The sequence below is a fragment of the Oncorhynchus masou genome, chromosome 15 (assembly GCF_036934945.1).
Source record: "Oncorhynchus masou masou isolate Uvic2021 chromosome 15, UVic_Omas_1.1, whole genome shotgun sequence".
Lineage (NCBI taxonomy): Eukaryota > Metazoa > Chordata > Actinopteri > Salmoniformes > Salmonidae > Oncorhynchus > Oncorhynchus masou.
In genome coordinates this window covers 51,490,961-51,503,114 of record NC_088226.1, presented here as the reverse complement: position 1 = coordinate 51,503,114, position 12,154 = coordinate 51,490,961, and the positions used below count along the sequence as shown (strand labels likewise).

The window sequence follows — 12,154 nt, the reverse complement described above, 5'->3', positions numbered from 1 at the left end:
GCGCCTGCAGGCTGACTTCGGTCGTCAGTTCAATGGTGTTTCCTCCAACACATTGGTGCAACTAGCTTCCGGGTTAAGTGGGCGTGTGTTAAGAAGCGCGGTTTGGCACATCATGTTTCAGAGGACGCATGATGCGAACTTCACCTCTCCCGAGCCCATTGGGGAGTTGCAGCAAAGAGACGAGATTGTAATTCGATATCACAAACTTTTTAAAAATCATTTTAATTAGATTTTAGACAAAATTGCTATGTAGTATAACACTTGAATAATATAGGAAAATATGCAATTTGGGCTGAAAGATCTGATAGAATGGTTATGTTTTTGTTGGGGAAATGTAAATAAATCATTTTTCGCATTTTACAAATGTTGGTACAGAACTTATTTTTAGAAACAAGAATATGTCTGTTTTGAATATGTTTTCAACTCCGTCAGTGGCTTGTCAACTCTGTTACTAGTTGCTAATCAACATATTTTCTCTGCAATATATGCTTAAACTATTAAAGTATTTGCTGTGCTAGACATAAAGGATCATGTTTCCTTTATAAATCTTGTTCTATGTTCTGAATCAAGAAAAACATGCCAAAATGCTGACGAAATTAGCCCTGGAGCATAATACAGTGGCATAAAATTAAACAAAAAGATGTTTGTAGATTTACATTACATATTTGAACAATGTAATGTTAGAATCAAACAATCAGGGCTTTAAACACTTGTTGGACAATACATATAAAAAGCAATCCAGTTAAGTGCATTATATGGAGGGAAAAAATTATTAAGAGGTTGTTCTTTTACATGGTCTAATAGCTGATTCTTTGGTCTATATAAATACATATTTCAACTCTTGTTATTCTTAAGAAAATATTTGTGAACAAAAAGTTGGGATTGTCCCGAGTTATATCATGCTACTTACTCCTCGTAGACTACTTCAACAGATTTAGTAGGCCTTTCAGAGGTATCGGTATCATAAAGAACAGAACTTCCATTTAAAAAACTATTTGTACACAATCATTTGGTCTTATTTTGTCATTCTTTGATGTCATTTAGCAGTCAGCAGTACACATTAATAAACATTTAATCTGTTACCCTATAGTCATGTAAAACTTGCATGAATTAGATTCACTTTCCAAGTTTGGATAAAACATTTCCATCACAAATGGTTAGAAACACAAAATGTCAAATTTTAATAAACATTCCGGTACAGAACTTTACATCTTTTGGAAGGAAACCCCTGTCGCCCCTTCCTACATTCAGTGTTATCTCAGCAGGAAAAACAACACTAGCAAGTAAGGTTGCCCATCTGCACAGGATTTGGCCAGAGCCCAAATGTGATGGAGTGCATCAGCATGATATTCCATAAAAATGGTGAACGAGAACGCAGACGAATGCAGGTAAGACGGTTGATGAAGTGTGAAGGGAAATGGCTTCCTACAGCAGAGGATACAGTGGTGGACTCAAGTTATCTGCATAGCAAATATAAAAACACTCACTAGCACATCCATGTCTATGAACAGAGCATCTGTTTAGACCTGATAAATCACTTTTTCTTCCAGACCGGTGACAGACTTTCACCCTATACTCTGGCATACCATCATAATGTCCCTGCCTCTGTCTTTCTCTTAACCTGACTTATTACTAATTACCTTAACTAACATGACTGTACCAACGGAAAGAGGAATAATAGTTTTTTTTTTTTTTACCTTTATTTTACTAGGCAAGTCAGTTAAGAACAAATTCTTATTTTCAATGACGGCCTAGGAACAGTGGGTTAACTGCCTGTTCAGGGGCAGAACGACAGATTTGTACCTTGTCAGTTTGTACCTTTCGATTACTAGTCCAACACTCTAACCACTAGGCTACCCTGCCGCCCCATAAAAACAGCAGTTACTTAGAATAGGTCTACAACAAACCAGTGCACTAAACAAGAGGAAATAACTGTTTACCAAAAATCTGTTTACCAAAATACAAAGTTTGCTGAACGACAAAGATGTTGGAATTAGTTGATATAGAAGAAAGATTTTCAAAACATATAAAACAGTATGTTTTAGCTAAATCTTGAATGTGCACAGATGGATGCACAGGTTGTTTTCTAGAAAAGTATTTACTGAATAGAATATTTATTTTTAATTTGACTGTTAGATTATTTCTGCTTCTTTGTAACACTAATGGAAATGCGAGCACATGTGATTGCTGATTGGTGACTAATATTCCTAATGTAAAGAATTCTGTTTCAAGCACTAATCACACTTTCACATTAAAGCAATGCCATAATTCTGTCTGACATTGATAGAAAAGAACTGTCAAAGAGACATAAACATTTCATTTCTCCATGTAAACATTGTATAACTAATGATAAAGGTCGACGTAATTATAGATACAAATATGTTCCTTTCTCTAAATAAAAACCCATTGATTAATAAACATCCGTAACAAAAATGAAATTGAGGAGCTAAAGAGATAATTAGAACTATTAAAACTCAATTAGCATAAAGGAGTCTCTGGAATGTGCATATTGTTTCTCATACCTCTATATCTACAGGACCATCAATATGGTTTTAATGACTCCTTGAGGAAATAGTCATTATGTTTCTGTACTATCAAAGTCTGCATAATGGAGGTAATTTTACTGTATTATCTTAAAAAGCAAATAGAGGACTGCTGAAGCATTTTAGTGTGACTCAGACCTGTGGGCTGCAATGCCTATGAAAATATATACCACTGACCTAATCTGCATATGGTTGACAAGAAACTGAATCTCTCATCTAAATGTAAATTAGGTGTTTTATACCTTTAGTAAACAGCTTACATTGCCATAGTCTGTTTTAATAAACCAATTAGAATTTATTACCAGGGATACTAAAATCTAATAAAATCTCTAGTTTCTAAAATGTATGCAACATGCTGACAGCTGTCCTAAAAAAAAGCAGCAATATTGGCAGCATGAAACTCGCTGAGTGATATCTCTGCATAAATTCAAAAAAATATGTGTGCTTGAATTCCCATGTTTCAGGCAATACATTATGTTTGAGGAGAGTAAAATTGACTTTTACTGGCATGAAAGTCCATTACAATAAAGCTTGGAGGAGGACATATGCATGTGATCCATACAATAGCCTCTATGAGGGTACTCTAATTTTCTTCCTGTCAGTGTCGTATCATACAGGCCTGACATATGCATGAATTGGAAATGTGAGACATTCACAGATATCACTGTGACTGGATGGAATATGGATGGTAGTTATTTTACCATGTGATACTGTCTAGATATGGATGTCCTCTAAGGCTACATTTACACAGACAGCCTAATTCTGATCTTTTGCCCAATTATTGGCAAAAGATCTGATCTGATTAGTCAAAACACCAGTTATGGTCAAAATATCAGACCGCCTGTATAAACACAGCCTATAGGGACAATTTAAGCAGTACATTAACAATAGATCTTGATCTTGAATCCTCTTAGTAAGTATGACAAACACCAGACATGTTTGAAATAAGCTTACACCTTGGTAATATGAAAGGCATTCTTCTTCAACGTAAACACATTGACGTTGAATGTGTGTTGCTACTCAAGGTATGCAATGCCAAATGGATGTATTATGAACAGTCCTCCTTGTTTCCCAATTCCACCAACAAATCAAACCCCAATTATTTACAGAGTGAGGGCTAAGCCCTAAAAAAACGGATTGACAGATACACTGTAGACAACATACAGTATGACCACTGATGTGACAAATTACTAATTCAGTCCTGTTGGCTTACAAGTGGTTAAAAATGTTTAGCCTAGCTGTGTTGCTTCATTGAAATAGCAACAGGACATTAATATGACATTAGCGCAGTAACATCAATTCCTCTCCGTTTCCAACTTTGGTAATGCATTTACTGGAAATAGATTAATATCAATTCCATAAATCATTCAGGAGAATTTTCAGACCTAGAGACATCTGGGTAATGTCATATATGTTAGCTGATCTCCGTCTGGGAGCTTTAACACCCATTAATCAATGTCTGAGGGACTCTGAGCATGTCATCTGGGAAAATAGGGAAACGTACAAATAAAATAAAGTCTCCTGATTATTTATTCATATCAACCTACTAAAACATATGTTTATCTACCCTCTCCTCTATTCACTCCCCTTGACAGCCCACATGCATAGCTGGTTTTATCCTCATTCATAACTCTGGATCTAGCGCAACACTCCGTTTAAGACATATCCTTTAATCCTCATGGCTCCCGCGATCCTTAGAAGCTCTTTGTTTCTCTTAACTGACAAACCTCTCACCTGTATGTGGTGTGATGGTGTGACGGACAATAATATATATTATATTGTAGTAATACCGCTATCATGTGAATTTAATTTGATTGACAGTCCCATTTGGTTGTTTAAGCTTACCTTAAAAAGGTGTATCTTATAAACCTATAATTGCCTGTTTTTCTCAGTTTGACGTCTGGGAGGAAAACACAGAGAATCATCTCAGAAGCTTCAAACTCTATCCAAATTACAAACAAAAAAATGTATCAACTTAAAAAGTCTATCCTCTGACAGCTGAACCAAACACAAGTTAAACATCACATCTTTGCACAGCCAAAAATTGGTTGCCTGTCAAGAATATGAAAACTGTGTATCATCTGTTGAAGACCTTGAACCTAATCTCCCAGCAGAGAATGATATTGTGAATGTTCCACAGGCCCACTGACTCACTGTCACTCCAGCCCAAAGCCGCTCTCTTTGCTGCCCACTTGACCTTGTCACAGGGGAAAGCACTTTATTTTCATTGCGGTGTCATTCATTTGGTTGAAAAGTGCTAAACAAAAGCCATTTACAAAGCATTCTGGAACATATTAACTTGTTTAATTACAGTCTTCAACCAGGAAGATGGACAAGCTAAAAGAGCAGTGACTCACATAGAGCCTTTGAATTTTTTTGTTACCCTTTTTTATATATGATTAACCATTAAAAGCCACAATCAAAGAGATGTATAGAATATTCTGCTTGTATTAATAATTGAGAACATAAAGGCATAAAGGCAATATTTAATATAATTTCATTGCTTTTATATGATGCAATTCAAATCACAGATACATATCTTAGGAAAAAAAAAAATTGTAACTAAAGTATATGAGATCTGTAAAGGAGGATCAGAGAGAGAGGATCGCACTAAAAAACTACCTTTTTGTGTTTGTGTGGGTCTTCTTGTATGTTAGTAAACAAGAAAAAATTGTAGCTGAAAATGTAGTACAATACCCAGAAATATGGTATCTGGTAATGAACAACCTGTCAACCTGCCTTGTATGAGCAAGCATAGCCTACATTATATACATGATTTACTATATCCTAAATCCCACCATTTCTTTGCCATATACTGCCTTTTTAAAATTGAGGGACCGACATTAATGTCATTGTGGATTTAGCCGGTGTTAACTTGTGGAACAGACACTGGCTGGAATGCATTTTTAACCAATTTAGCATTCAGGATTAGACCCACCCGTTGTATAATAGCTTGATAACACTGGATTGTTTTGTGATCCAAAGTAGATTTACATAGCCTATAACTAATTAAGCTAGGTAAAATACAATTCAAAATTAGCCTAATAAGCGTAAGCCTAGTCTGTGTATATATTTACAAATATTAAGTACAAATGTATCAAATGTCACTGTAGTAAATTCTGACATTAGACCTCATTCAGTTTGTACTTACCACTCTCGAAGCAAGCATCAAAGACAAGGTGGCTTTTCCGTGAAACTCCTGTGTATCCTGTTGGAGTAACCATCAGCTTGTTCACATTGCCCACTAAGGCTTCCTCTCTTCCAGCTTCACTGCCTAGGAAAACCACATATCACTTGTCAAACCACTTAATCTGAACTAAGCTCTATTAAACACCCCGCTATTCTTAAATTATCACATGGCCAAATATTATATTAAGGCTTATATTAAATTGAATCAGAAGTAGATATGACAAAGTTTCTTCATGCATCGAATGTGGCTAGCTGAGGTTTAAAAAGGGACCATTGGTCCATGCCTGCCTTATGCATAGTAAATAAGGCATACTGTTGGCAAAGCCTTAACTGAAGTATCCTTGCAGAAATATATCTACATGCATTAGAACAAAATAAAAACCTCAAAGCAACAAAAAGGTGTGATAAATTATTTATTTTGGTAACTTCAGACATTTCACTATTGTAAACAAATGGAATGTTACTAGCTTAAACCTCACAACAATAAACAGCTAGGCCTATAGTCAGGTCTTACAAGTGCTTGGCCCTGTTTGTTGACAGGTGCTAAAGCAGGAGGTTAAATAGCCTATGCCATATTAAGTGAACATACTGTCATTTAACTGCAGCTAATACATTAATAATAGATAATAATCTCACTTTATAAATCAAGTCGCACTGCTAGTGTTGCATTTAATTACAGTACAGCCTAGGTAGCTAATACCATGCCATGGATGTTACATATGATGTGGATTCGGATTTAACTCTATGAAGTCAAATATTGTAATTGTAGACTAATTAAAACCCGTACAATGATGTGTACCCACTACCATGCTATTACCATAGCTAGATACTGAGGGAATAGACATAGGTAGCCACTACTTCCTCCCACTGCCAGTTGCTGCAACAGACATCAAGTATTTGCTAACGCTGGTCCTGGACCTCGTTCGATGAGTACAGCGGAACGACGCCCTGGACCAGAGCTAGCTAGCTAAAGTTAGCTGTTAGCTAAACTCATAGCAAAACAGCATAAACTGAATGGCAAGTAGCTAACCCGTCCAGGCAGAATGTTCACGGCAAACAGTTCAATTTGCTGAACATTTTAATATTGATGACACTAGCTAGTATTATGTATCTAATGTAGCTAAACTAGGAACGTTAACGTTAGTTAGCTAGCTACAGTAACTGGAAGGTTAGCTAGCTAACAAGCTAGCTAGATGTTGATGTTCACAAACGATGATGCGTCGGTCTAGGTGAGTGATGCAGCAGTCCAGACTCATGCACTAACTAAATGTGCAGCTACCTGCTATGCACTCTCATATAGGTACTGTGGAGGTATCTAGCTAGCACTACTGTATTTACACACCGGTGTCGACGTCTCTCACGTTCTCCTTCATCTTCCTTTCCATTTTTGCACAACACACCAGCGCATGACGCTGGCTGAGTGTTGCCACGGCAACGCAGCGTAAAAGGTCATTGCTGGAACTAATTCAGTTTTTGTCAAATTAACGTCCAAATTTGATATTTTTTGCATTTCAGCGAACCCTAACCCTTTTCTTAACCTTAACCTATTTCTCCTAACCTGCTACGCTAATTATTCTAACCTGCTACGAAAAGTCAAAACGGACTTTAATTTGACAAAAGCTGAATACCAAGCCATGACCGACACCTATTCCTCTCTTTGGATTGGTGGATATTTGAATTAGTGGATATTTCGTTATTTGAATAATATTTTGAATATTCGATGAGGGGTGTTGATGTCAACCATCTGCATTCAATGTAGAGTGAGATACTATGCTAGCCTCATGAATATGCATATTGAAGAGTTATTTTGACTGTCACTGAATAATTTAATGAATTAATACTGCAATGGAATTGTGTTCAATATTGCAATGAAATTGCCATTTCACCCCATTTTGAAACTGAGAGTTTATGACATAGCCTCTCTAGTAATTTAATAGGATCTCTATGGTTTAACAGTGGAAATGGGGGTCCAAGAAATATATGGGGGTCCAAGAAATATGGGGGTCCAAGAAATATATATATATATATATAAATATATATATATATATATATATATATATATATATATATATATATATATAGATAGATATATATATAAAAAAATATATATATATATATATATATTTCTTGGACCCCCATATTTCTTGGACCCCCATTTCCACTGTTAAACCATAGAGATCCTATTAAATTACTTTATAGGCCTACTTTATAGGCCTACTTCCACTGCCAGAGATTAAATATATATATATATATATATCGGAAATCTAAACGAACGATGTATGGTCCTCTCCTCTTTTTAGCTAACATAGAGAACATGGTAGGCTTCAGAGCCTTAACATGTAGCATGAAATGCAATATCTCTCACTCACTGTTGGCTGTGATTCTAAATTATCCACTGATTTATTAAAGCATGAGGATTTGTAGACAATTGGAGCATATGTTATCAAGCCAATCAAGCCTGACCCTATTCTCTTTCCATTATTACGGCCGCAGCTGATCCCATGGCACTTATCGTAAGAGTAGGGGTGTTAACCCCTGTGTCATGGCTAAATTCCCAACCTGGCCCCAGTCCATAATGGCCACCTAATCATCCCCCTCATTCCTAATTGGCATATATAACTCCTCACCTGATAGCTGATGTGTGGTGAGCGTTCTGGCACAAAATGGTTGCTGTACATCACCCAGGGTGGTGCTACACATGTGCGGTGGAAGAGGTGAGTTTCCCCCTATTATGTAAAGCGCTTTGAGTACCTCAGTTGGTAGAAAAGCACTATATAAATCCAATCTATTAGTAGTAGTAGTAGTAGTCGTAGTAGTATTAGCTGCATCAAATGAATGGCCATATGACTCCAGAGCAAGAGACATATAGAATTTATGTTGTTACTTTTCAGGTTATAAGCTTTGTGTAACAGGAGAAACTGAATAAAGCTGGGAGTAGGACAAGGATTTTTCTCCCTGTGATCATATTTAATGGCAAGCTACAGGCATCTGAACAGCTAGGATGGCATGATTATTTCTTAATGATAAAGAACTGCTGTGCAATATTTCCTTAAAATTGAAAATGTAATAATTGTCCTTCATGGTATGTCATCCCGTAACTCAGGCCAATTAATGGGCTCCATGGTGCTGGATTTATTTCTGGACTGATGTTCAATGAAATTACTTTGAGACAAGGAACAAAATCATGTATTATATTTTAAACGCTTCTTGTCTGTGTTGTTGCATTTGTAGACCTACATGTTTCGTTGAATGTACTGTGGACGGCCAATTCCATGTGTTTTTGTAACATTTTCAGTGGACATTATTAAAAGTCATCCTTATGCATATACAGTGCCTTCAGAAAGTATTCATACCCCATGACTTACGTTTCGATCACACCGACAGCGTCATTGCATTTTGGTAAACCAGAATTATATTCATATCCAATGAAATGCTACGTTTGCCATGCAGCATTGCGTTGCAGAGGAAGTTGCAGTGCGTTCGGTGTGGTGCATGCATTGGATTTATTGAACGTATACGTCAAACTGTATGCGTAGACTGCTTGACAGAAATGGTATCAGAAGGTGAATGTTGAACTTTTTTTGCATACATATCTAGACGATGCTGCGTACTATTTTGCTGTTGGTGTGTTCAAAGCTACACACCAACAGTTACTGCCTGAATTCAAAAAAATTTCTCTCACTCATCTGCACACAATACACCATAATGACAAAGTGAAAGCATGTTTAATTTTTAATTTGTTCAAATTGATTGAAAATGTAATACAGAAATATCTCATTTACATAAGTAATCACACCCCTGAGTCAATACATGTTAGAATCACCTTTGGCAGAGATTACAGCTGTGTGTCTTTCTGGGTACGTCTCTAAGAGCTTTGCACACCTGGATTGTACAACATTTGCACATTATTATTTTATTTATTCTTCAAGCTCTGTTAAGTTGGTTGTTGCTCATTGCTAGACAGACATTTTAAAGTCTTGCCTTAGATTTTCAAGAGGATTTCAGTCAAAACTTTAACTAAGCCTCTCAGGAACATTCAGTATCATTTTGGTAAGCAACTCCAGTGTAGATTTGGTCTTGTGTTTTAGGTTATTGTCCTGCTGAAAGATTAATTTGTCTCCCTACGTCTTTTGGAACGCAGACTGAACCAGGGTTTTCGCTAGGATTTTGCCTGTGCTTAGCTCTAATCTGCTTCATTATATCCTTAAAAAACTCCCTAGTCCTTGCCAATGAAAAGCATACCCATAACACCTCCATGCTTGAAAATATGAAGAGTGGTAATCAGTGATGTGTTGTGTTGGATTTTCCCCAACATAACCCTTTGTATTCAGGACATAAGTTAATTTCTTTGCCCAATTTTTTAAAAGTTTCACTTTAGTGCCTTATTGCAAACAGGATGCATGTTTTGGAATTTGGGAATTTTATTATGTACAAGCTTCCTTCTTTTCACTTTGTCATTTAGTTTAGTATTGTGGAATAACTGCAATGTTTTCAGTTTTCTCATATAACAACCATTTTCCTCTGTAACTGTTTTAAAATCACCATTGGCCTCATGGTATAATCTCTGAGCGGTTTCCTTCCTCTCCGGCATCTGAGTTAGGATAGACGTGTGTGTCTTTGTAGTGACTGGGTATATTGATACACTATCCATAGTGTAATTAATGACTTCACCATGATCAAAGGCATACTCTATGTCTGCTTTTTTCCCCCATCTACCAATGGGTGCACTTCTTTGCAAGGCACTGAGGAACCTCCCTGGTCTTTGTGGTTGAATCTGTGTATGAAATTCACTGCTCGACTTAAGGACCTTACAGACAATTGTATGTGTGAGGTAGTCATTTTGTTTTGTAAAAAAAAGTCTAAAAACATAATTCCACTTTGACATTATGGGGTATTGTGTGTAGGCCAGTGACACAAAATCAATATTTAATCCATTTTAAACTCAGGCTGTAACACAATAAAATGTGAAAAAGGTCAAGGGGGTGTGAATGGTTTGTTTAACTTTGCAATCATTGGTTTTTGCATCATTCTGTTTCCGTGGAATTGCCCAGATCATCAACTTGGATGTGTCTACCTGGGATTAGGTTTGTATATCTCTGGACTCATCTCAGGGGTATCAAAGTTTTAGAGAATGATGATGAAGCCCATGAACTCCTGACAATACATCTCCACATCTGCACATCTGTACTCCATGCAGATCTGTCATCAAGTTTACAGACTGAAAAGATGATTTAATGAACACATCAATCATCGAAATCAAAAGAAAAGTACAGTCCTGTCCATGATCCTCAGATCATCCTTCGCAAATTATATTTTCAAACTCTCTTTTCATTGCTACTATTTAAAATTATTTGTATTTATAGCATAACTGAAATTATTTTATTATAAATCCATAATGTTTTCATGGCTACTTTTTTTTAGAGATTGCTTCTAGTCTGTCTTTTTAGATGGAACTCTGCATGTGTTTTCATGTGCATTATTGGAACAAGGAAACCCTTTCTAGTTTGACCATGTAGGCATATAAAGCGCCATCAATGAAAAGGAAGTCATGCAAAATCAAAAGGTAGGACATGTTGGACTGGAATGAACAGGCGGCATGCAGACAGTCACTATGGCGACAGCAATCAAGAGACTCTTGGGACTGAGCAGGTCAGAGAAGAGGGCTTGAGAGGCAGCTGACAGAGAAATCAACCCTCAGACTGGATGATTCAAGTGACAGCTCATCCCAGAGTACAGGCAGCCTGGCTGTCCCCACAGAGACTGTTTTGAGAAGGGTCGTTCCACCTCAAAAAGCACAAGAAAGAGGATTTTGACATCCACCATCTCAGATTGTTCTGAAATTGTTTATGTAGTTAGTAACAGATACGATTAGTATTCCTGAAACATTGTTTTATTGAAACATAATTTGATCTCTGAGAAATTGAGCTAAATGATTGCATCCTAATTGGCCATTTTAATTTATAGGATTTCAGATAATATTCAATAAATATAGTATCCAACATCCAACTTCTTCCTACCAATGAGTAAGACGGGAGATATAAAAAGCCACCCACAGATCCCCCACACCCCATGCCAATCCCACCCCAACAACCAGTATACAGTATCTAATTCTTCTATGTTTGAGAGGTGCCCTACACTAACTGCTATTTTCAGCTCTTGCCATAGGTTTTGGAAGTGATTCAGATCTGGACTCTTCACTGGCCACTCCAGAACAGTCCAGCTCCTCTTCTTGAGCCATTCCTGGGTGCTTTTGATGTGAGTTTGGGCTTGTTGTTCTGTTGGAAGACCAACAACCTTCAACAGAGACCCCGTTTTTGGACACTTTGTTGAACATTGCACTCCAAAAAAACTTGATAAACTACTGATTTCATGATGTCTTGCATACACTCAAGGTCACCAGTCTCAGGGTCAGTAAAGTAACC

General features: G+C 36.8%; 1 protein-coding gene across 1 annotated transcript in view; it reads right to left on the bottom strand.

Annotated features, from left to right (window-relative positions):
- Positions 1 to 7,142, bottom strand: part of LOC135556419 (cytosolic carboxypeptidase 6-like) — a 466,431-nt gene extending 459,289 nt beyond the window's left edge. The window contains exons 1-2 of the mRNA XM_064989619.1: positions 7,075 to 7,142; positions 5,695 to 5,817 (exon numbers count right to left, since the gene is read on the bottom strand). Coding sequence (XP_064845691.1) covers positions 5,695 to 5,817; positions 7,075 to 7,117 — 166 coding nt within the window. The 5' untranslated portion in view covers positions 7,118 to 7,142. The remainder of the gene's footprint in view (positions 1 to 5,694; positions 5,818 to 7,074) is intronic.
- Between the last annotated feature and the right edge of the window lie 5,012 nt (positions 7,143 to 12,154).